We start from the raw sequence: 26,353 nt of genomic DNA, 5'->3' as shown, positions 1-26,353 counted from the left end.
GGAGGTGCCCAGATGAGGTCTAGCTGTGAAGTAATGCAGGCCTTCTTTTGGAAGCGCTGGGGCTCTCTGACCCAGCTGCAGTTTGTTAGATTTTAGATTGCAAAAGGCCAGTCCATTCGTATGCAAAAGGCTCTGTGCACAGCTTGGGTAGGGTTGTAAATTGGGTGGGGCATGGTCTCAGGGAATCACTGGGGCAGAGCAAACAGCAATGGCTGCCCGTCAGCCCTGTAGGGCAGTAGTTCTTAACTTTGATGGCAGATTATAATCAACTAGGGAGCTAGAATCTCAGGTGGGTATCAGGCATCAATATTTTTTAAATTGACCCTCCCCTACTCTCTCTACTGTCCACCACTGTCCCAACCAGTGATCCAAATGTGAGGTCAAAGTTTAGAAAAAAAATCAATATTTTCAGGTATTTAAATATTCTCCAGTTTATACAGAGCTCCATAAAATGAAAAAATTAATTTCCAAAATAATTACCATAATCTAATTTGATGTCTCTAAACACATTGTCTTAACTTGACAGTAATATGTGCAATATATCTGACATGACCATATTTCTTTAGAGGTACCCTGTGTTTTGCTATATTTCTTCAGAAATGTTATGCTTTCTTTCCTCTCATTCAAGAGAAAAATTGCTAAGGATGATGGCATAAAAGCAAGCAAAAGCTATTTCCTAAACTGAGATGAAAAGCAATGCAATGTATTTTCTTAAATTGTATTTGGTGATGGACTCTTATTTCAAAATAGAAAGAAATTTTTAGGGAAAAAAGCAGATATTAAAGTATGAGCAGGTGCCTTGAAGCATAATTCAATATTCATCAAATTCTGTATTTCTGTTGAATTTGGAAAAATTAGCTTTGGGCTCAGATGATCAATATTCAGCTGTTTATGATAAATATTCTTAGTCCTATTTACATCAAATTCAAATATGCTCATTTTGTTTCTTTTCAGCTTCATAAGAAGGGAGACAAGACTGAACAGTTGATCTTACACACTATGTCTGCTTCTTAGGATGAATGAGAAATGTCTGTTTATTTAAGTGGAAGAACTCCATTGGCTGTGTTAGCCTGTGTCCCTACTGATATAATCAGAAGTTGTAAGTTCACTTGCTCCTACATTTTCCAGTCTGTTTTGATAGCTCTTTAGAATATCAGTGAATTTTTTTAAACTGGTTTATTATAAACCTTTAAATAACCATTTTCTACTTCACATTCTAAATTGTTATATTCCTAGGAATAGTTGATGAAGTGCCTCCCAGATACCTCATCATTGTTAATTAATGCAAATTGCTGATTAGAAAGAGAATTTACCCTAAAGCTGATAGTTTTAAGGGGAAAGCCTGCTGGTAACCCTGGCAGGGGTGCTGGGGGCAGTACCTGGGGGCTGACTGCTCCATCCAGAGCCAGCCTTCGGCCCTGCAGGCTTGATTTATAACCTCTCAGGTAAAGACTCATGTTAAACACACTCTTGGAGACTAATATGTGTGACCAGATACCAATTTATTGATTGTTTATAAAAATATAACATATACTTATCAATAATTTCCTCTATAGGTAAATTTCCACTTAAGGCCAAATTTCAATCAGAAGAGAAAATGATACTAATGGCTAGTGTCATCAATCTATAATACCTGATACACCAGCTCCATTTTAGGCTTTTATATCTTCTACATTGCTGATGACCAGTTATGAATGATACCAGTTGTGCTTTTTTTTTCACATAGGATAAAACATCCAATCAGATTACAGTCAAATATTGTTGGGCAAGGATGTATTTCTTATCCTCATGTTGCTCTTGCATCATTGATGAAATTATGCTGCATAAGCTTTTTAAATAGTTTACTCCAGGGTTTAGCTGTATTTTTCTCTTCTCATAGTTGGAGGAACATCAGCTGAACAACAGCTGCTTGAGAACAGAAATCTTATCTGTCTCATTCACAACTGTACCCAGAGCCTAGAACAGTGCCTGTAACATAGTAAGCACTAACAATAATAGAATGAAAGAAAAAATGGATGTTGTCTCAAGGTCTTCCTACACTACACAAATGTTATTAGAAAAAAAGAATATATGCTAAGAACCCATGGATTATCCCCCTTTTTGAGGATATCAAAGGAACTTGCTCACAAAGCCCTTGCCTTTGACCCACCAATTTAAATTAGATGTCCCCACTCCCACCCACCACTTTATTATTCCTCTCATCTTTGTTTTCCTTGAGCATTTTCACAGCTGGTAGTTTGCAGTTTATTTATTTATGGTCTGAATTCTGAGCTCCAAGGGGCAGCTGTGTCTATTTTATATACAGACAATACCTACAGCCCACCTGTATGCTGTGAGCTTCATGATATTTAATGAAATTCACCTTGAAATTTATGAGCCAGAGCTACCTTGAAGTCATAGAGGGAATAACTAATGATATGGGGACTTTGGATATCAGGGTGGTTGGGTGATGAGTTATACTGGACAGCAGTCAACTGTCATCCCAACACCCCAAAATCACACCCGATGGGGCTTGCTGCTCACAGGCAGACCAGGGATCATCGGTGCTCCCCAGGCTATCTGTAGCAGGAAGGAGCAAGAAAACAGTTTAAGTTCATGTTCATTTTTAAATTTGAAAGTTAAGATTAATTCATTATATTTTATAGAAATCTAGTTGCCTATGTAATAATCACTATGTTCCTAGAAGTTGTTCATCTCAGTGAACATTCAGTTAATGGTTCACTTGGCCTTGACTATTAAATTGTATATATAGAAATGCTATTTACATCTGTCAATTTTACATTTTTACTGTGTGTTAGGATAGCCAATTCAGAGAAATAAATCAGGTCCTTACAGGTAGTTAAGTAAAGTGTAAAACGGTCATGTGACTACCACAGATCAACACTGTAAATGTAAACCGTGAACAGGAGTCCAGTGTAGATATTGAATGTGAAGCTGTGTGCTAGACCCAGTGAATCCTGATGAATATGTGAAAATTGGATTTTATCAGACCAGCAATCAATTTGCCTCTAGTTTCTATTGCATTGTCTCTTACAAAACTTTGTTAAAGAATGGCAGGAAGCCACTGGAGCTTTTGCATTGCTTTCAAAGGACCGTGACCTTTCTGATAAACCAATTGAGTTTTTCCTGAACAAGCAAAAAATAATGCTTCCTAATATGAAATTGATAAATGTTGTCATTTAAAGGTGGAGAAGAGACCAAAACTAAAGAAACACTAGTCAAAGTTGCGCGCGCACACACACACACACACACACAAAATAGAAGTCACACTATTGCTAAAAGTTTATAAATCCAGCTATAAGGTTAATGAATAATTACCATGCTCAGGAAGAAACTTTAGCCACTAGGAGTTCCATAATCAATGTGGACTGTTGTACATCATATAATATTAATGGCACACAGCACGGAAGGGCAATGTCTATCATGCGTGCATGCTAGCAGATATTTGGCTTACATTTGGGAAGAATCGCAGATGTGCACAGTATCAGTCCACACTTGGCAGAAATGTGCAGAAATATACGATCGGGAAATGCTCAGCGACTTACTGGTGAGTTTGTGGCTCCACCCCCACGCTAAAGGAGATTTCCCCCGAGTCAGCAATTATTTTCTGAGCCATGATGTAGGCTGCAAAGACGGACAGCAACAGTAATGCATGCAACGAGGGAGTATTTACTTATTTGGAAAAAATCCTTGTCCCCTTTCCCATGGTTTCATCATCCCCAGAACATGGTTGGTGAAAGTAGTTTATATGGTCAAACTGTGGTCAACAAGCGAGTGTTTATCTTTGACGCATGCTTTGTGAAGAATCTGGCAGTAAGAACAAGCCTTCTAGTCCACACAGAAGTAAACTGTTTATCGAGGTGAAAGTGTTCAACAAGCTTTGAAAATTAGGGATGAGATAAAAGCATTTCTTCATGACACTAGCAAAGCCAAATTTTTTAAAAAGTCGTTTTTTCAAGTAGCATATTTCAATGGTTATATTCTATATTTTAGTAGCCTCTGTCTATCATGTCGAAGTATAAATTTTATTATTTTAAATATTGTGGCTATTAGAATTTCTTAAGACAAACTATGGTTTAAATATATTAATCAACAAATTTGATTTTAACACTTGATTTTTTCATTCATTGTAGGAACCCAAGACATTATGGAATGTACTTCTATGTCATGTCCCCCCCCTCAAAAAAAATAAATAAATAGAAGAAATGAATACAAATCCTGTCCCCAAAACTGGAGAAGCGCTTTCCAAAACCAATGAAATAAAAATGGAGTAGAACCCCATTTACATCATCTCTGAGGTTGAAACAGAGCACATTCCACGTATTGTGATATGTACATATTTTTTAACCTAGTGCCTGACTTAGTGCTGAGAAAGAACTAACTCTGATGACCAATGATCATGATTAGGACTTTCTATTTCAGTAGAAATCAAGTAAGAGAAGAAACTGACCGGATGTGACATGGGCTCTAACCCGTGCCTCAAGCTGCCTATCTCTTGGGGTTACAGAAACCTTGGCGAAAGATTACAAACAGCACCATCCCTTTCACAGATATGAAGTATCAATAATTACTATTAATTGAAAACTATTTTGTTTTGGAGGAACCTGGAAAACATTATGCTAGGGGAAATAAGCCTGACACAAAAGGACAAATATTGTATGATTCCTCTTATGTGAATCACCTAGGATATTCAACTTCATAGAGACAGAGAGTAAAATAGAATTTACCAGGGAGGTGAGGGTCGCGTACAGTCTTGAGGGACTGAGCCCTTAACCTGTGGGATCTGACTCCTTCTCCAGGTAGTATCAGAATGCACTTAAATTATAGGACAGCCAGCTGGTACCCGAGAATTGCTCAGTGGTGGGGGAAACCCTACACATTGGAACTGGTATCAGAATGAAAGGAACCCTTTATTATTTTTTGCTTCTTACTCATGTTTTATGTGATCACTAAAGTTTAGCAGTGGCTCAGTTGCTGCCAAATGATCTTAACATTTTTTGTTATATTAAAGCAACATTTATTCTTCTTCTTATTAGAAAATACAGTCAGCTAAAAGAGTAAAACAAAACACCCATGATCCTACTGCCTAGGGTAATCACTGTTAATAACTTCTAGATATCAATTCAGCTCCCTTTTTTCCCTTTTTAAAAAAAATATATTTTTATTGATTTCAGAGGAAGGGAGAGGGAGAGAGAAACATCAATGATGAGAGAGAATCATTGATCAGTTGCCTCCTGCACGCCCCGCACTGGGGATCGAACCCACAACCCGGGCATGTGCCCTGACCAGGAATCAAGCCAGGACCTCCAGGTTCATAGGTCAACGCTCAACCACTGAGTCATGCCAGCTGGACTGTTCTTTTCTTATTATAAATATATACACATTTATTTACTACAAAGAGGCCATTCAGTATGCATTGCTTTTTTAAATCTAATTTTAAGTTGTCTACCACAAACTTCTTCCCATGCCAATAAGTATTCATTCACAGTGTAATTTTCAATAGCTAAAAATTACATATTTGTAAATATGCATGTATAATATTAAAAAGCAGGCCTGAATTATTGGCATAGACTTTGCAGGTTCAGGAAATACGCCAATGTCTTCATTTTATCTCTTCTATGTTGCACATTAATATAATTTTTCAAAAAGGATTTGGTCAGCCTTTCCTAATCCCTCCACAGCTGCATTTTGAATCTTTAGATGTAGCCACAGCTGATCAAGGCTATGTGTGTCGTTAACATATTTGCCTGTAATACATATAGTTCCTAGACGAATCCTGAAAAACTACTATAATTTCTAGACACCTGTTAGCCACTCATGTGTGTTTATTTATTCGTTGACTGTCATCTCATTGTGTGCTCTGGACTATAAATGGTGGTTACCAACTGAAATGCAAAGTTTAATATAGAAAATGGGGAAGGCACAAAACTTCTTCCAAGAAAGGAATTTGGCTTTTAATTGAAATCTGTAGAGAACACCACTCTTTTCCACAGATGATGCGACCTAAGTATTTCCATGTGCCTCCCACAACCCTATTTGTAATGAGGTTCCTATATCAAAGGCCCTTGGAGATCAAAAGGGGTTGAGGGCTGCATTCTGCTGGCAGAACCACTGTTCCTTGGGGAGGAAAGACGTGTTGGTGAAAGGGAGACATTTCTCCCTGACCCCAGTGAGGCTCCCCCCCCCACCCCGACCCCAGCCTGTTGATCATGTCTCCTGACTGCCTCAGTATCATCCAAAGTAGAGCAGCATTTCCTGTGAGTTTAGCTACACAACACCTGAGTTCTCACCCTGTCCATGATGAGAGGGACTGCTCCTCTAGTGAAATAACAAACTTCCTTATATTTGAGGACCAAGTGGGTCACTAGTGCATAGCTCCTAAAGACTGGAGAGTTTAATTCAAAGGAGGAATTAAAAGTATGAATATAATCAAGGATACTTATGAAATTAAAATAAAACATGGATGTGTATATTTTTATTTTTTAAATATATAGGCAATTGATTCACTTAGAGGAATGACTCTTTCCAAACCATACCCATTTCTAGTCAAGTACAAGAATAATCACAAGCTGGAAAACAAAGGATTGAAGATGACACACTTTGAGGAAAGGAGCTGGCAACATTCTTACATCTATGTTGGTTTAGTGATCACGTATACGGTTCCCCTGTCAATTTGTCAACTCACTCAGGCCATTTCTAAGGATATTTATATGGACGTAGAAAAGAAACCTTGTGTTTTTCCCAAAGAGGGCTTTGTTAAAAATAAATAAACTATACACTCTGAGATATACTAGCTAAAAGAAGATAGTATATCTATAAACTAAGAATAGAATCCTATAAAAAGAGAAACAGCCAAAAAACAATAGTTCTTGGAAATTGAAACATGCTATCTGAAATAAAGCATTCAACTAAAGGAATGGATGATAAAGATGAATATATCTCACCAAAAAAACATCTGTATTGGTTTCCTATTGCCACTGTAACAAGTTATCACAAATTTAGTGTCTTAAAGCAACACAAATTTATTGTCTTAACAGTTCTGGAGGTCAGAAGTCCAAAATGGGTCTTCCTGACAAAGAAAAGATCCCAAAAGCTTTCAGTGGAAAAAAACAACAACAACAAGTCATAAAAAACTAATAGGTTGGCATCAGTTTTTCACCAGCAATCCTACATAGCAAGAAATAACTCTATGAGTGCCTTCAAAGTTTTTGGCACAAATTATATTCAACCTGGAATTCTGTGCCCAAATTATCCCTCAAGGGGGACAGCAAAACGTAAAACATTTTTTCAAAGTTAACCTTCATTTTTTATAATACATTTTTATTGATTTCAGAGAGGAAGGGAGAGGGAGAGATAGAAACATCAATGATGAGAATTATTGATTGGTTGCCTCCTCACGCCCCCTACTGGGGATTCTGCAACCCCAGCACGTGCCCTGACCGGGAAACTAACCACGACTTCCTGGTTCATAGGTTGATGCTCAACCACTGAGCGACATCAGCCAGGCTAACCTTCATTTTTTAATTAATTTATTTTTTTTGTTAATTCTCACCTGAGGATATTTTTCCATTGATTTTTCAGAGAGAGTGGAAGGGAGGGGGAGAGGCAGAGAGAGAGAAACATCAATGTGAAAGAGACACATGAATTGGTTGCCTCCCACATGTGCTCCAAACAGGCCTGGGCATTGAGCCTGCAACCAAGGTACACTCCCTTGACCAGAATCCAACCCAGAATAGAACCTGGGAGCCTTCAGTCTGCAGGCCGACGCTCTATCCACTGAGCCAAACCAGCTAGGACTAACCTTCATTTTTTTTAAAGGAAGTAACTTTTAGCTGCACTCTGACAAAATGAGGACCTAAACCAACAAAGAGGACGATATAGAATCCAGAAAACATAAGTTTGATCTATGAGAGCAGTGAAGGTAAAGTCCTGGGAGTGTGCCTGTTCAGACCTAGAGAGTGACTTCTATAGATTGGAGGGGAAGGGGAACAGCTCCATGAGGGAGGGCTCCAGGAAAAAAAAAGGAATTTGGTATACTAAATAGTATGATGAAGACATGGTAAAAGTTGAAAATGTAATAAAGGGACAGAAGGGTTGAAGGAGAAAATCAGAACCAGTTAGAGATGATAGAAGATAGGTAGGTAGGTAGGTAGATGATAGATAGATAGATAGATAGATAGATAGATAGATGATAGATAGATAGGATGATTGCTTTGTTACAAGGAATTGGCTCACTCTGCAAGTCTGAAATCCATAGGCGAGGTTCTCAGAAAGGGAAGGCCATGGCAGGCTTGACCCCACAGGCACAGGCTCAAGCTGCAATATACAGGAGAATTTCTTCTTTTTCTTTGAGGAAAACTTCAGCCCACCCAGTTTAATCGGCCTTACTTAGAATCAGCTGATTAGGGACTGTAACTAAATCTTCAAAATCCCTTTACAGCAACACTAGAGTTTAGGAACAGGACTAGCCTAGCAAGTTGACATATCAAAAAACTCATTACATGCACACAAAAGAAAAGGAATCAGAAACTACAAGAAAAAAAAACCCCATTATCAGGAAGTTGGGGTCCAAATAAAAAGGAAACTCAAGTTAAATGTGATTTTGGTGACATGGTAGAACCCACAACAGGAGAATCCATTTAAACTTTACTCTCGAATCATCTTCCATGGGAGGACACAGCTGTGATCGTGGAACCACAGAGGAGGCTGGGTGATCCGAGCTCACCACCTGGCTCTAGATAGATACCGTTTACATATTTATGATCATATAAATGGTGTCTATTGACTTGGACTATTTAGAATCAACCTGTGGGCCAATCACAGGAGACCTGACTTTGTGGAATACAGTGTAAATGCCAGAAACTTCAACATTATACAAACAGAGGTTCAGGCCGCAAGGTTGGGAGAAGTTGAGGGCAAACTGAATCCCTGGGAAGAGGCGAGAAGGGGATGTCACAGGAGGGAATCAACAAATGAGGCCTAAAATAGATAAATCAATAAACAGAAGTAGACGCTTGTTGTTTAGAGCTGTGGAGATGGCAACCAAAACAAACCCTCAAAACAAACCCAAAAACCACAGATGGAACAATGGTTGCCTCAGGGCAGCAAAATTAAGAAAGGGAAGAGCAGAGTCCAGGATTTTTGCTTTGTAACTTTTATGACTGTCTGTATTCTTTAGCTGTTAATTAATCATGTGCATGTTGCCTTTGTAAAAAAGTTAAACAATTGATTTGTAAGCAAAAATCTTAAAAACAAAGGACCCTGTGAGAGATGTAAAAGATGGAAGTTAGACAAAAGAGAGCACTGTAGGAATCATGTTATTTCCAATGAGAATGCAGGATTACCACCCAGTCTTCTGCCTGTGTTCTCAATGAAGCCCCCAGGGTTGGGGTTTGTGGGCCAACAATCCCCATGGTAGTACACACAGCTGGCTTGGAGATTGGGGAAGAACGGTGGAAAATGGGTCAAGAATAATGTAATAACGTAACAACCAACTCCTAATCAATATCACAGGGCATTTCTCCAATTGCCTGGCACCCAATTGTCCACTCACACCTACAGTCTAGTCTGTTCAGATGAAACAGTGACTCGGCAACCATATGAAGGAGCCTGGGGAAAGGGGGCCGTTTGGCCAGTGACCCCAATTCTATTAGGATGTAACTGCACACTGCAGGTGATTAAGGCTCTTGGAACAGTCCCAGGTTTCACTTCCTCATTGCCATTTCCTGGCAGCCCTGCTCCAAGGCTAGATAGTTGAAGTCATGACTCTTGCCAGAAGCCATTCTCAACAAACATTAGCTGAATAAATGCTCACATACATGAATGAATGATTGGAAGCTGGAGGAATACGCTTCCAAGGGGAGCTTGGAGAGGCGGGGCAGCAAGCGGGTACCTTGGGTATCTCTGCAGGTGCAGGATGGGCTGAGGAGGGTCCAGTGAGAGGGTGGGGAGTGGAGGGCAGACAGCAGGAAGCTGGCTGCCCCTCCCACTCTTCCTGGTCTTCTTTTGCCATCAGCTCTGAACTCCTGCTCCTCCTCTGCCCTGTGTTGCTTTGCCCTTGGTCTGGGCTTTCATGTCTCCTTCATGCCCCCTCCTGCTCCCTGGGTTCTGTTCTGCATCGGCCGTGTACCTGCATTTGTCCCTACTGTGTACACAGCGCTAATGCTTTATTTCTCCACATTTCCATCATGTGCCTATCATTTTCCCTCTGGCCTTTCTTCCTCTGTACGCCGGTCTTTTTTAGGAAATCCTAGAGAGGGACAGGTCTCCACCCCCCATCCACTCCCCCCTCCCTCCCCGCCTCCAACTCAGTCTCATAATGATAGCGGTACATGTCATTGAGCTCTTCTGCCATTGGGAGCTTCCTCCCCTCACCCTCCACTGAACACTCCGAATGAGACGTTTTCAGCAGCAATCCCAAGCTCTGAGTAGAATCACCATCAGCGTGGGCAGCTGTGCGGCCTGGGAAGCACCTCCTGCTCGCCTTCGGTATTATTCAAGAGCCAAGAAAACACTCCTGATGATGGACCGTTCCTGTCCCCTTTGTCAGCAAGTGCACGAAGGCAGGAACCGAAGAGGGACGAGTTCCACCAGAAACAGAAACAGAAACAGAAACAGCCCCTCTTTCTCACTCTTCCAAACCAAAGGGCCTGAGAAGCATAAACATGGAGTTGAAACAAGAATTTTCCAGGGAACTCAGTCATTTCCAGCAGAGAAAACAAAGTTACCAAGTACATAGTCCCTTTAGAGGAGTTCAGTAACTTGGCTGATGTATACATAAAGCAAGCCATGACAATTTTAGAAACGAGGAACCTACGAAACTGCCATTATAAAAGCTCCAGCACAGCGCAGTAATTTTATTATAAAATGCGCATTCTGACCTGCAGGACAAATTTAAACTAAATTCAAAGGTGTCTTCGGAGTGTGTGTGGAGCAAAAAATGAAAAGTATCAAATAGCACTTAATCGTAGCAGTTACGTAATCTGGTGTAAAACGGAGATCAAATGCAAGCCGCGTATTCCTTACCCCGGTTCTGAAGGGGTACCCTTTGATATGATATTTAATTTAGGACACATGGAACGCGGCCATCAGTTTAAGAAGCCTTTCTGAGGAAACTGCCAGAAGCATCAGGCTTCTCTGATGGGGTGTCAGCTGGGCCAGCCGGGGGAAGGTCCCTGGGAACTGGGTGCCAGGCACAGGCCACCCAACTGCCCAGGCCTCAGTTTCCTTCATAAAGGGAAGGGTTGATCCTGGGCTACATCTTACCCTTTTATTGGTCTCAGATGGTTTTCAGGCGTTAATGAACGCGATGGGCCCATCCACCCCCAGGGAACACACACCTCAATACTTAGACAAAACATGTCATGTGCAATTCAGGGGCTCACCCCCCACCCATAATGCCCGCGCATGGACCATCGGAGGACCTGTGCGCCACGGGCTCTCCCTGGTCCCTCCAGCTCTCCCCCCACAACTGTCTGCGGGGCCACATCCTCCCCTCTTGGAAACCCCATTGTAGCGTTACCGTCCCAAATACCCTGGATAAACCTTGTTGGATTTAACGCGCATAAATATTCACCTGCCGTCACGCATCACCTGTGTTTTTGCTGAGCAATATTTTGAAGAGGTGGAACCTACGAATCCAAGGAAAGAAAGTCCAGGTCTCACATTCCGGCTCAGAGTGAGCCTCCTCTATGGAAAAAGTGAATTGTGTCCAGCTCTAAAAAAAATAAAAATGATACTTAAAATTGCAGTTTCTGGGATATCAGTTTACTCCAGCAAGAAGAGTTATGAAGCTTTAGATTCATTCCCTCTTTCATTCAGACCAGCATTTTACTGAGTGCCTATTACATTGCAAGCCCGCGGGTATACTGCAGATCCTAAGATAAATGAGTTTCAGTCCTGTAGAAACAGCTGCTGGTTGAGTGGAGGCAAAGAAGGAGAAAATTAGAGTAGAAGTGTTTATGGCTTACCACGGGGATATGTCGCGAGTGCCAGGGAAGCATAGTGAGGGGGACACCCAGAGCCACCTGAGACAGACGTCAGGAGGCTACCCGGAAGAGGTGATGTCGCAAACACTTTTTATGATGAGTTAGAATTTTCTAGGCAGCAGTGGAAGGGCCTCTCAAAAGGAGGCTGTATGAGGGCGAGTGGTTGCTGTGGGTAAGGATGACACGTTTTCCAGTGTGACTGGAGCTTGGGCCTGTGCAGGCACACACTAGGAGACAGGCACCCATGTCACCTATGTGATAAGGACTTACTGAGGGATTTTCATCAGGGCTGAGAAATATGATGGTATTTTAGAAAGAGGATGTAGGATGCATTAGAGGGGATGGAGGGGGGAAGCAGGTTAACTAACACTCTTTACACATCTCTCTTTGTATATACTCTCTAGATAAAAGTTTTACTCACCTAAACTCTATGCTTATATGCCAATTTTTTTTGAGTTTTTTTTTTAATTAACTTCAGAGAGAGGGAGAGGGAGAGAGAGATAGAAACATCTATATATATAAAAGGTTAATATGCAAAGTGTCCCCTCGGGAGTTCAACCAGGAGACCGGGAGTTTGATCGCTCACTATGACCTGCGCTGGACACCAGGGGGCAGCGTGGAACATGGTGGGCGACCAGAGGTGGTGGCAGCAGGGCGCTGAGGGAGGAAGGGAAGGAGGAGGCAGGGAGGCGGGGGTGGGGGTGGGGAAAACCTGATGGGCCCTGATTGCCTGCCAGGCCTAGGGACCCTACCCATGCACGAATTTTATGCACTGGGCCTCTAGTCATGATAAGAGAAAATCATTGATCGGCTGCCTCCTGCATGCCCCCTACTGGTGATCAAGCCTGCAACCTGAGCATGTGCCCTGACCGGGAATTGAACTCTGACCTCCTGGTTCATGTGTCAATGCTCAACCACTGAGCCACACTGGCTGGGTTTATATGCCAATTTTTGATGCAGATAATTTGTTTTTTAGTAACCAATGTTTGCTGGGAGTCATCTGACCTTTCAATATGATGTTTCTTTTTAACCCCAATTTGAGCTGTTATACCGCCACCCCAAATGCCAACAAATAGACTCTAACTACTAGTAAGAAATACCACACCTAATTGGAAAAGAAGAGCTTGTCAAATATTGTGAATGTTACTTTCGGTCAGCACTAATCTGCATTCTCTGAAATGGTGAGTATGAGTGCCCCTCATGCCACCATATTGGTTCAAATATCTAAACATTTGATTTCATAATGCAACACTTTACAGTTTTACGTGTTCTCAGATTATGAATGTTATTTACATATTAGCACCAAGATGCTTTGCCTGGCCTCACCTTACTCATTCTTTCTTTCCATGGATTGGAGAATGGAGGCGGTGGCCTTGTGGGGGGTGGGAGCCTGGAAGAGAAAGGGCAGCAGGAGAGAGCCGGGGCTTCCCACACCCGTAGCTGAGGCGCCAGTACTCACTCCAGTAAGAGGAACACTGACGTTTTACATCCATTTGAATGGGACTATTTAATGATTGATGATGACATTGGTTTTGGCTTATGAACCCAATTTTTGGAACTCATTGTACCCATTTGTCAAAACATGAGGATGTACTTTTTCCATGAATTTCAAACTATTTCCCAGGGCGTATGATTATCATAACAACGATACAGAAGTGGTAATTAATGTTTGGGTTAAGGACAGGCCACATAGTGTTCTCATGAAAAACCACAGATGAAGTCCATTAACCAGTATTTATTGGTCACCTTCAGAATAGGCACTGAGGCTTTTCAGTTTAAAAATCACTTTTATATTTTCTAAGGGAATTTGATAGATTCCATTTTCTAAAGTAAAAATAAAATTTAGCTTTATTGAGATATAACTTTCACACCATGCACCTTTAATGTTTTTGAATTTGAAAGCAGTTATGATGAATTTCCAAATAGACATATATTAATTAAAAAATAAATCACCCTGCCAGCGTAACCAAACATAATGATGGCAACTACTATGTATTGGGCATCAACTCAGGTGACAGGCAGCACTTTACGTAATGGTTCCTAATCTTCACATCATACCTGAAGAATATGTCTCCCATTTTACAGTGAGAAAATCCAGCCTCACGGGATCTGGAGCACGTCACAGAGATCACCAGGGAGGGAGTTCAGGGACTAGAATATGGATGCAGGTCTCTGACCCAAAGCCTTTCTGTCTTCCTTCCTTCACCTTGCTCCCGGTCTCCTGAAAGACAGAAGCTAGTGTCTGGAATGGATATAAAACCCTCCCCCCATCTTAAAGATAGAGCAATGTCACAAGCCATTGGGATTGGTATTTTTTTATTTTATTTTTCAATTACAGTTGACATTCAATATTATTTTGTATTAGTTTCAGGTGTACAGCTTACTTGTTAGACAGTCATATACTTTACAAAGTGGTCCCCCTGATGTTTCCAGCACTCACCCGGCACCATGCAGAGTTATTACAATATTATTGACTGTATTCCCTATGCTGTACTTTACATCCCTGTGTCTATTCTGTAACTACCAATTTGTACTTCTCAATCCCTTCACCTTTCTCCCCCAATCCTACCTCCCATCTGGCAACCATCAGTTTGTTCTCTGTATCTATAAGTATGTTTCTGTTTCGTTTGTCCATTTATATTGTTCTTTAAATTCCTCCTATAAGTGAAATCATGTGGTATTTGTCTTTCTCTGACTGATTTTTTTCACTTAGTATAATACCCTCTAGGTAGGTCCACCTTTTTTTATGGCCGAGTAGGGATTGGCATCCCTATGGTTCAAATTTTAAGGCATTTTACTGTCTTATGGGGATTAGCTCGGAAATATTTCTTAGTGGTGTTACATTTAATGCCTTATGTTTAAGCAGAATTACATATCCTATAAAGATTAAATGGGCTTTTCTTGTCTCCTTCCTCTCAAAAGAACCTATGCTAATTAAAGTTCCTAAATATATTTAGGCAAATACAGGGGTGGAGTAGGAAAATTGGTAGGGATGTGAGTTAATGGCCTTTATTAGATACAAATGAGTGATTAACATACGATGACTTGTAAATGGTAGAATCTGCTGTGTATTTAGGCAGACGCCCAGGGCAGAGTGGCTGCCAGGTCATCCAGTTAGACATCATATACTAGTACGTCCATGTCCTGACCAGAGGAGAGAAAATTATACTACCCAATGCCTCCTCGCCTGCAAAGGGATAAGCAAGAATTTGGAATGTGGACTTACACAGAAAGACAACAGCCAACATTGTGGCGAAGGCATACCCTGGATGAGAATTTCCAGTGGGGCATCCTTTCCCCAGATGAAGTCAAATGTGTGTGAAAGGAAGAACTGAAAAACACTGGAATCCTTTGGGGTTAATGGCGCTCTAAGACTGATGCTGGGAGCTGGTCCGGGTCTGGGATCAGGTGTGGCAAACATGCAAGGGAGAGTAACCCATGATGGAACCAGGAATAAAGAAATTATTTTAACAACGGAAATCACAAGGGTAAGAGCAGCTATTAGAGGTGGCTTAGGGAGTAAGTGAAAAAAATCTATATTTATAAGCCCCCCCTAAAAGCACAAGTACTTAGTAAGTAGGATAAAACTTGTAACACAATCCGACCAAGATTCTTCAGTCAAGGAGCTGCAGATGGGACTCTTGTTGGAAGCGTCTGGGAAAATGGACGAGGCTTATGTCTTATTACCATTTGCTACGCTGCACCCTGAGCATTGCTTGTTTGTTTTTTGTTTGTGTGTGTGCTTTTGTTTTTGCCAGACTCACTGCATTTTTCTTTACTGTATTGACTATCATTGTACTGGGTTTTGAGTCATCTAGCATAACTATCCAACGTTACTGAGGATCCTCCACCTCCACTCATTAGAGGTCACTAGACCTGTATTTTTTAAGCCCTCTCAGTCATCATCATTGCCACCAAGCCACTATTAAGTGCTTACTGTGTGCCTGGCTCTGTGCCAAGGATTTCGTATGCACCATCACACACCTGGGAGAGCCTGATCGTATTTTCTCACTTTACAGATAATGAGACTAAAGCTCACACATTAACTCACTTGCCTCAGATGACACACCTAAAAAGTGAGGAGGCAGCATAAAAAACAAGTCTGGAGAACATGCACCCAGACTCTTAACGATCACATCTGCATGGCATGAAAATGCAGTGGAGGTGTCTCTATCCTGGTCTCCACCTGACCCACAGCCAAACGAAAGAAGAAAATTTTCTCTCATGTTCTCACCGCTGCGTCTAGATGTAAAGGGTCACAGCGGCTCAATTTTTTCTTTTCTATATTTTTCCCTTTTAAAACTTATTCTAAGTTTAGGGATGATGGGAGCTGTGTTACTCTATTTCTTTTTGGATCAAGAGGAGGAATTTACAGATTGTCCGATTTTTACAAAGGATTTCTTAGAGAAGTCGCTCCCAAGCCTTTGGCTATAACAGGGCCCTGGCTTTTACTTCTCGTGCTACATTCAGACCCAAACGGATTGGGGCCTCCCCGTCGCTGGCACTGAGCTTTCAGATCCATCCAACGTTCTCGGTTCCAGTGCTTGGAAACGGCAGGCCCGAGGTTTCCCAGCAGCACCCTCTGAGGGGCAACTGCCTTAAGAACCACGTGACGGTTATAAAACTGTACCTGCCACACAGTCACCAGGCCCAATAAAAAATAGACTTTTCAGTAAACTGCCTATAATTTGTACAATCCCCAATTCTCCCCGAACAAGAAACGTATTTGTAACAAAGAAACCAATTCACATTGTGGCCAACAGTCCCTCTTCTATGTTGGGGGAAACCTCATAGGAATAAAATGTTAAGTCTAGTACAATAATTTGCAAAGCACTTGGCAAATGACTTCTTATTAGTAAGTCCTGCTAGTGTAAGAAAATGCTGTAGACCCAATGCAGGCAACAAATGAAACATAGTCTGTTAAGAAATGCCGACTGTTCTCAACGACTCAGCTGGTATTGTATCAGGCCAGAAAATACCCCAAAAGTCCCTAGAGCTGGCAGAGACGTGCTCTTCTCCAGCTCCGGGGGTTCCGTGTGCTCTGGAAGAGGGGGAGCCTGCCCCACATCCCACAGCAACGGGGATGGCCATATTCTTGCCCTGCTCGTCTCCCTGGGACCGCCTCACTGCCTTCCATTTATTCTGCTTGCTGAGTATGACCTTAGTTTAGACTCTTTTTTTCAAATTTTATTTTTCAATTAGAGTTGACATTCAATAGTATATTAGTTTCAGGTGTACAGCAAAGTAATTAGACATTTATATAATTCACAAACTGGTGCCCCTTTAAGTCTACTACCCACCTGGCACCATACATAGTCAGAATATTTCTGAGTGTATTCCCTATGCTGTACTTTATATTCCTGTGACTGTTTTGTAATTGTCAGTATGGACATGATTACTGACGGTAGGATCGGGGAAAGCACCTGGTCCGTAACCTGAAATACGAGAAAGAAAACTCTCCGGGGCCTTGGCTTTCCGTCCGGCGCTCCACCAGCCTCCTCCTCTTCTCCCCACGCCCGTGTCCTCTTTCCTGGCCTCCTCCTCTATTTTACTGTGTCACAAAGGCTACGGACTGAGCTGGAAAGTCTTCAGAAATCCTTCCAAAACCCTGGCCATAGAGAATCTTTAAAAGACACAGATGGGCCCTAACCGGTTTGGCTCAGTGGATAGAGCTTCGGCCTGCGGACTGAAGGGTCCCAGGTTTGATTCCGGTCAAGGGCATGTACCTTGGTTGCTGGCACATCCCCAGTAGGGAGTGTGCAGGAGGCAGCTGATCGATGTTTCTCTCTCATCGATGCTTCTCTCTATCCCTCTCCCTTCCTCTCTGTAAAAAATCAATGGAAATATATTTTAGAAAAATAAATAAAAGACACAGATGGCATAAGATTAAATCTGTGAAAAGTATGGAGCTCTGGTACAATACCAGCCTCTGCCAAGCGCTGGGAGAAGGAAGCTCTTCACCTTTCGCATCGCTCCTTTCCTGATTCCCGGGCGGATCGATAGATGTTCCTGCTTCTCTCTGGCTTTCTTTTCCAGGTGTCCTTCCTTTTCAGAGCTATGCTCAGTTCTGGATTCTTGATGGTTTGCTTCTTCCCCACTGTGCATCTTCTTCTCCATTGCCCTAATTCCACTGTAACCTTTCAGTGTCTTCTGCATCATCCTAAATGACTTCCATGTCCATGCCGCTAGACCAGTGGTTCTCAACCTTCTGGCCCTTTAAATACAGTTCCTCATGTTATGACCCAACCATAAAATTATTTTCGTTGCTACTTCATAACTGTAATGTTGCTACTGTCATGAATCGTAATGTAAATATCTGATATGCAGGATGGTCTTAGGCGACCCCTGTGAAAGGGTCGTTCGACCCCCAAAGGAATCGCGACCCACAGGTTGAGAACTGCTGGTCTAGTCTCATTAGAGCGCAGGCTCCTTGAGGGCAGGTCTGAGGATTTCTCACTTCTATCACCTTGCACAGTGGCTGGCATGGGATTGGTGCCAACAACTGCTTAACAAACGGAACTACTAAAACTAACCTTTGGACCCGAATTTCCTACAGCACACCAATATCTACACTAAGTTGTCATAATCACCTAGTTCAAGGATAAACTAATCATAGAGGATTAGTACAGGTGACGTTTAATTTCTCCTTTTGGTTTTTCCTGGACTTTAAAAATCTTTAGTAAGCAAGTATTGTTTTGATTAAAAGAAAATTATCTATAGAAATGATCTATATGGAGTTATGTCATAAGATAGGCTTTATTGCCTCTATTCTCACAGATCAGGAAACAGGTGCAGAAAAGTCACGAAACTTGTTCGAGGTCAACTACTACCAGCTGACAAAGTGAGGCCAGGGTGGCTCCAGAACGCTCCACTTCTTATCACCCTGTCATTTCTTAGTTGCTGATAATATATCTGCTACGAAACAGTTCACATTGCTTGGTTTTGTTAACTAGCTGCTTTTTTTTTTTTTCAAATAGTTGCTCTGACTTTTTCATTCCTTTAATTGAAAACTTCCAGATTTAATGGCTTCCTATGGCTGATGACAATGGTCTTCACTAAGATCTTACCAAATATACAAGTAATTGCCTTTGAGCATAAAAGGGCTGATTTATGCACCATGCTGCAAGCTCCTAAGGCCCAATCTAGTATGTTTCAATCTACGGGATGATCTTGAGGTTTATCTGGTAGATCTACAAGCTACCAGCATTGCCACACACAATTAAATGGCATAACTATCTCATCAAGGTCAGTGCAATAGCTGTTCACTAGGAAAAGGGTGAGAAATCCTGACCTGAGCTCTTTATTTTTAGACAATTTCCAGTTACACCTTACTGTTAAAGTCCAATAGTCTTAATTTATTGATCCTTCTTTTATTATATCTCACTAATCACCACCATTGAACCAGATCACCTGTACTAGGAATGACATAGCAGGTAAGTGGAAAAACAGTACAGGGGAGGGTTCAAGAAAACAGTGACCCTATACTTACATGCAGCTGTATTTCCAAGGTATTTTCACACATATTTTTCTTCCAGTAGATCCTCTCCTCAACTTTGTGGTAAGAACACAACATCATCTCCATTTTACAGATAAGGAAAATGGAGGTTCACAGACTCGGAGTGACCCAGCAGGGACACGCATGAATTTGTGTTATAATGTAGGTCTTCTATTCAGGGTTTTCTCCATTTGCACCATGATGTTTTCGGAGACAGTAAGATGCAGTGGACATTTCTGCTGAGTCATAGTTTAGGGAATAAGGGGGGCTGGTAATAATTCTGGGAAAGAGACATAAAAATGTCAAGAGAACAAGTTGCATCTATTTGGCCAAAGAAGAATTGAAGTCTTCAAATCTGCATCCTTTGTAGGCAAACTCTGTTTAGGGAGGTGAGGTGGAGGATGGGAGAGATAGGATCCCAGGCCAAGAAGACTGCAAAAGTACAAGTCCTCACTTAATGTCAATAAGTCCTGTGACGTCAAGCAAAATGGCACATAATGAACACCATTTTACCAGAGATTAATTGACATAAACAAAAGATCCTACAGCATTGCATCAACATTATAACAAAGTGACACTGAACAAAACGACGTTAAGGACCCACTGTGATCATTTTGATTTGTTGCAGTTTTGGCTCTCATTCCTCCCCAATGTTATGTCCTTTCACAGCCACCTTTGCATCTCACCTGAAGTTTAGAAATTGGGGATACTTTTGGTTGACTGAAGGGCATCCACCAATCATTGCTGCTGCTATAATTCATCACATAAAAAACTTTATACATTTAGATTAGGAATTCCAGGTTTTACTAATTTCTCTTTCTTAATTTTTAAAGTTCCACATGTCCTTTCTTTTCTGATTTAAAGCAACTCTGTTCTCTTCATGATTCAATATCCTTGTCTCTATGGTAGTGATTTAGTTTGTTACGTTTGGCAAAGAATCTTTGAGAAAATCCCTCTAGAGAGTAGTGAATCTTATGGATCATAAAATCTAGTGTGTGAAAAAAGGAAACAACAAATTTTTAATCAAAGTAAGCAATAATGACAGGTTTATTTAAAATTTCCAGTAGAGAAAACCCACTAGTTTTGGAATAAAAGTACTCAATGTACGAGAGCATAGTGAATATAAAAGATTAGCAGAAGAAAAATAAAACCAAACATAGTACAAAAAAGTTTTAAAAGTCTAAAATGGATTTAAGCAGGGATGTTCTTTAAATCCTCCAAATAGTTAGCAGAGTTACTAGGTTTGGCAAATAATTCACTTGAGAATTAAAGCCTATTTCTGAACTGTAAACTCCATAAAAACTGTTTATTAAATTCAAGCATTCCATACAATTGGTATTGAAACATTTTTGCCATCAATTTCAGAATAGCAGGAATTATTCATTTGCTCTCACAATTACGTGAATTAACCAGCTGCATAACTGTTTTTTTGGAGCGAATGAACTAGAAGATGCAAAAAAAAAAAAAAAAAAGTAGGATAAAAATCTCTAAAAAATGGAAACACAGCAAAATTCAGATAACAGTCTGTTTCTTTAAAGCAACAAACTGAATTTTTACAGTATATTCTACATCTGTAGTTGTCATTTCCCTCGCCCCCACCCGCTCCAATACTCCTAAAGCCACTAGTCTAATCAATTCTTAGCTTCCAAATATTCTGTACATATATATTTAGCAAAGAGCATATGCCTAACATTATTCTGACAGCAGTATGGTCAGCATACAATTTTAGAAAGATTACTATGTATATCATCAAGATTAACCATTACTTAAAAAAAACCATTACTAAACAAATAGTTTTAAAATATTATGAAAACCCATGAAAAGAAGACTCCACATGGGCTCTAAACCTGATAAAAACACACTTCAGAAAGACTATTAATGCTAAACTTCTGCCGAACGATGACCTTAAAGTGCCAAACACAAAAGAATCTCTTAGGACCGGTCTTCCAATTGACTTGTCCCTGGCTTGGCCATCTCTCCTTTAACTATACACAAAGTCCTGCTAAAAGTATGCATTTTAGGTGATTTTTACAACAGAATGTTACAATGTAAACTAAACAGATTCTTGATATCAACAGTATGTTACCAAGGTGTTTTGTTGGTGTTTTTTTAAATTTCTGAATCCAACAATTGGTCACAGAGGTCAAGTATTATCGAGGCTCCTTTGTCAGGTGTCAATCGTGTCTGACTCATCCATCCTTCAAGTACATGCAAGGCTCAACAGTTTTCAAGAGGCAGAAGCCTGAGGCCGTTTAAGACACAGATGAAATAGGATTGTGAGGTGAACCCATCTGAGTGAGAACTTTATCCAGCCACTGGAGGGGGCCATGCAGGTGGATCTCAATCCAGCAGGGGGTGCTAGTAACATCTTGGCGGTGGTATTCTGCTCCCCAACCCTAGAAACAACATGTAGGAGGTCATTTAACTTGCTTAACTCAGTGGTTAAACTTATTAAGTAAGAAGAGCTCACATAATCAGACATAGAAATATGGATGCTTTCCACAAGACGAATGCTTGGGCGCCCAAACACACAATTTGGCAGGCACTTTCAGGGAATGGGTGTGTTCCCAGCTCCCCAAAGCCCATCCATGGATTCTGGATTAATAAGTCTTGGTCTTGGGGAATAAAAGTTTTAGAATACATTATAAGGCTGTTTGAATAGTGTTAAACTTTCATTTTCATTGCCCATTATGTTACTAATAGTATTGTAATAGATATTATTAAATTCTCACTTTATCGCCAAAAAAAAATAAGGAAAAAGGTAGTATGTGAGACAGACTGACATTCTGTTCCTTCTTATTCAACCACTGGAGGTCCTCCTATGGACACAGGGCTCTTGAGCTTTTAATCTCTACGCAAAACTGGCAGGAGCACGTAAGTATCCAAAAGCTATTATTGAAACCTAATCATTGCCTTGAATCTATGGATTCCATTTTCATTTGTACAGGAAGGGAGCTTGCCAGGTATCTTCAGGATTGCTGAATCAGGACACTAAGGCTGCAAAGAAGAAAGCCACTATGCAGAAGGGAAAAGTAATTTTGCTATTGCAATGATGAGTAACTCACTGGTGTGGTGGCCAACGGAATATGACATTCTGATAAACCCTGGTTTCGTGAGGAATAGCAGAATAGATTGGGTTCTATCTTTGAAGGTGGGACCATATCTTACTTATCTTCTATCTCAAATATCCATTGAGTGATTGGCACAAAGCAAAAGCTCTAGAGAAATAAATACCTGTTCACCTGAGCTGACTTGGATTTTTCAGATATGGGGAGTTTACTGTGCAAATAATTTATAAAATATATGTTTTGTATTAAAGTCCAAAACTGATCACCTTAAAAATAGTACGAGACTGGCTATAACATTAGTAAAATGTTCTATATTGTTCCCCTAAGATGCTAAGTGTGAGAGGGCAAAGTATGTTGTCTTTATGATAAAGAACAAGGTAGGGAACATTTTTTGTTGCTAATATATAAGCCGCTGCCCTTTATCATGTCAGCAGGAGTTTTAAAACAAGATTTATTTATCCTTAACTCTCCAAATCCAGATTCCCAGTTATCTCCATTATATCTTATATAACTCTCCATTCCAGCACTTACCACGTTATAATTAAACATACACCAGGCCATAAGCATCTTGAAGCTAGAGATTTTAGGTACTTTTCCATCTCTGTGTTAATTCTCTGGAAAAGTGTTCAAAGTATTTGCTAAATGAATAAATTCTAATATATTTTTAATGCATATCTTGTGTTTTAACACTTTTTATTAGTGTAAAGGTTGCTTTGACGTGTGTAAAAGTAAACAATTAAAAATGTGTAAAAGTAAAATAATTAAAATTGATTGGGTAATCAACATGAAATGAGTTTGAGGAAAAAGCCAATTGAGCAAGAGAGTCAGAAATTCTTGTAGAGTGGTCCTTCAGTAATAACAGACTCACCCAGGGACCTCAGCAATGGCTACCACAATGCCTGACTCCATGCACCCATTTTAAAGATGAGGACCATGAAGATCAGAAAAAAAAATCCCTGTGCCTGGACCACATCGTTAAAATGGCAGACTGAGCTAGACCTTGGACCACCTCCTCTCGAGGGATTCTTTCCTCCTTATCAACAAAAACAGCAAACGAAAAGCACTGTCCTCATTTTAAAATTCATTTTAGCCAAAATCAAAGTAAAAAATTGAATATTAATGTTAACAGTGGACAAGGAAGGTCTTTGTAGTCGCATAGGTACAAAACATATAGGTAAACTTCTTCAAAAGGTAAAAAAAACCAAACCCTCTTTTAATACTAAAAGGGTACCAGACTTGGCAATGAAGTGCTGTGGAATTACGTTTCGAGAAAAACAACACCAAGAGAACACACTGAAAATCTGCTAATATAACTCAAAGAAGTAGGAAAAAAAGATACTTGGGGAAGTATATCTGTGATCCACAAGATGATTAACACAGTCAGTTTCCCAAATTGCCCTCTGTAATAAACACATTACAGAACAGGTTTAACAACAAGTCAGATGAGCTTCTGAAGAGAGGACATGAAAGGTGGTTGCCTCGCCCAAATATATAATTAATTTTGTTTCTCAAGGTAACAGAGGATAAAAAGTTACCTTGAGAATTCAGCCACAAGGCAGTCAGTCACTAGAATAAGTTACTGACGCATGAAACTGAATCAGATACTTAAATGTTTTACATTTCAATGGCATCTTAAATTTTTTTTTTATTTCTCGGAGGTAAAAGAGGAGGCAGCAAGGAGATCAATTATTGTGAGCAAAGTCCCTCACCTTCTCCGTCCTCCTACCTTACCATACAGTCTTAGAGTCAAGGCATCTATTTATCTTTGGGAAAAGGCCTTATTAACTTTTGAATTAAAAGAAAATTCATAGGGTTTACTGGAACCACTGAAAAAACTGACCAATTGAAAATAAATCCCAGTGTGATGAACCTTTATTTTTACAAAAACACTGCTTGCTTACTGTTAAAACAAAAGCAAGAGGTGTTACCATCATAAAAAACATAGAATGAAAAGTAAAGGAAGGGGGTGTGTTGACTGAATTGATCTTATAAGACAACCAAGCATTTAAACTATGTATATTAAGTATAATACACAACCTACTAATGGTATTACCATAGCTAAAATAGTAAGGAAAAGGCATTAAAGCCTGATACTATTGACATGTAACACACACATCGTATAATCCAATGATACTGGAAGTCCTCTCTTAATGTTCTGTGACTTTAAGTGAAATGACCAATTCTTCATAGGGTAACTGATATAAACAAGAGTTAAGTTTCTATGGTGTCTTGTCAATACCATAACAAAATTAGGTTGAATGAAATGACATTATTCGAGGACCTGCTATAGTCTCCTAATAACTGACATCCTTGTTTAAGTTTAAAAATGCCTAGCTAACAAGCTGGCCTCCACGGACATGTACGGAGAAGAGACAGATGGATATACTGGGAGAAAGCACAGCACAGGTGTGTTAAACCCCCACCGGAGGAGTCAGAGCTCGCTCACCTTCACAAAGCTCATGCGTATAGTACACATTTTCGTGAGCTCGTAGACGGTCTCGAAGCCATGGTTCACAGACTGTGCCAACAACTGAGCAAATTCCTGGTTATTAAAAATTTTCAAACTGCACCCACTTGGGATCTTGCACACAGTAGTGGGATGAAATCCGTGATGGTAGTTGCAGTTCCGACTTTGCACAAAGATGCTACTGTCGCTGAGGCATTCGGCATATACCTCCCCTCCAACATAGTAAAGGTGGACTCCTGTGGGAAGACAAAGCACGGACTCAGTTATTACAGCTGCAAAGCATGTGAGTTTATGCAACATATGAATATAGATGGATCTGAACTTTGGCTAATTAGATAAATAGATATTCTCCAAGTCTTGCACAATTGATAGAATCTTAGTTAACAGTATTAGTCAATATAGTGCCTATATGTCAACATGCATGTCTAGGTTTCTAAGAAAAAAATATAACAAAGTCTCTTAAAACTCTGTAACAGAGTGCAGCAATTTCATTCTGATAAGTGTTTAATGCCCTGTTTGGCCACAAATTGAAAGCAATTCCTGCTTTAAAAATACAGCACAATAAAGCTGGACTTTATTAAGGGATCCTGCACAGATTCACCACACCAGCTTGTTAGCATTTATTTTGCAGCTGAACTGTTTGAAAATGTTTAGGGTAGGAGAAGGGAGGATGGAGACGTAAAAGAACTAGGAAACCACAGGTGGAGGAAGTATGGCTGAGAGCTGTCAGATGTAAGGTCCCGGAAAAAAAAACACACACTAGAAAAATAATCCAAACTGTGTGGAATCTGATCTCACTGAACTACCATCTGCTCCGAACCTTTTCCTGTGAGATCCAGAGTGCCAGGAGTGTAGGAAATTGATCTTACCCAGCCTTTTAAAAAAAGGAAAGGGGGGAAAAAAACCATTCTGACGAAGCCCCACACCAGTTAGGAAGATTATTACAGGCCACCCAGAGAACAGAGTCCCATCCCATGTGGCTTTAAGTGATCTCGCTACCTTGCAGGTAACTCTGGCGTGGTTTAGTCAATGCTAAAACCACCGTCTCACAGGAAATATTATGTGTTGTGTGTACGTGTGCACACAACAGCTAAGACTTCTGTAACAATTCAATAGTGGCTGGAGCAAAAGCCCATTTTTCTGTCTGATACAGTGAAAATTTAAGTGTGTGTTCTGTGTTTTTTTTGTTTTTACTTTTTTCCTTGATTATAAAAGTGACAAATGTTCATTTTAGAAAATTTAGAAAGTGAGACAAAATATAAAGCAGACAATAGTTTCCTTTTTTTAGTGACCCAGTGGCAAGAATTGTTAACAGTGTGACACACTGTATGAGGTT

The 26,353-nt window shown here is 40.4% G+C and overlaps 2 protein-coding genes across 3 annotated transcripts in view; both read right to left on the bottom strand.

Annotated features, from left to right (window-relative positions):
* MMAA (methylmalonic aciduria (cobalamin deficiency) cblA type) overlaps positions 1–11,594 on the bottom strand; it is a 44,622-nt gene extending 33,028 nt beyond the window's left edge. Inside the window, exon 1 of the mRNA XM_023754823.1 lies at positions 11,576–11,594. The gene's annotated coding sequence lies outside the window, so the exon portion shown is untranslated. The remainder of the gene's footprint in view (positions 1–11,575) is intronic.
* Positions 11,595–20,498: 8,904 nt separating this feature from the next.
* Positions 20,499–26,353, bottom strand: part of SMAD1 (SMAD family member 1) — a 67,855-nt gene continuing 62,000 nt past the window's right edge. For both annotated transcript variants that reach the window (XM_023754812.1, XM_006081742.3), the window contains exons 6-7: positions 24,997–25,253; positions 20,499–21,878 (exon numbers count right to left, since the gene is read on the bottom strand). In XM_023754812.1, the coding sequence (XP_023610580.1) occupies positions 21,735–21,878; positions 24,997–25,253 (401 nt within the window). In that variant the 3' untranslated portion in view covers positions 20,499–21,734. The remainder of the gene's footprint in view (positions 21,879–24,996; positions 25,254–26,353) is intronic.

The sequence above is a fragment of the Myotis lucifugus genome, unplaced genomic scaffold (assembly GCF_000147115.1).
Source record: "Myotis lucifugus unplaced genomic scaffold, Myoluc2.0 scaffold_1, whole genome shotgun sequence".
Lineage (NCBI taxonomy): Eukaryota > Metazoa > Chordata > Mammalia > Chiroptera > Vespertilionidae > Myotis > Myotis lucifugus.
Note: the sequence above shows the minus strand (reverse complement) of the source record. Positions and strands in the feature narration are given on the sequence as shown.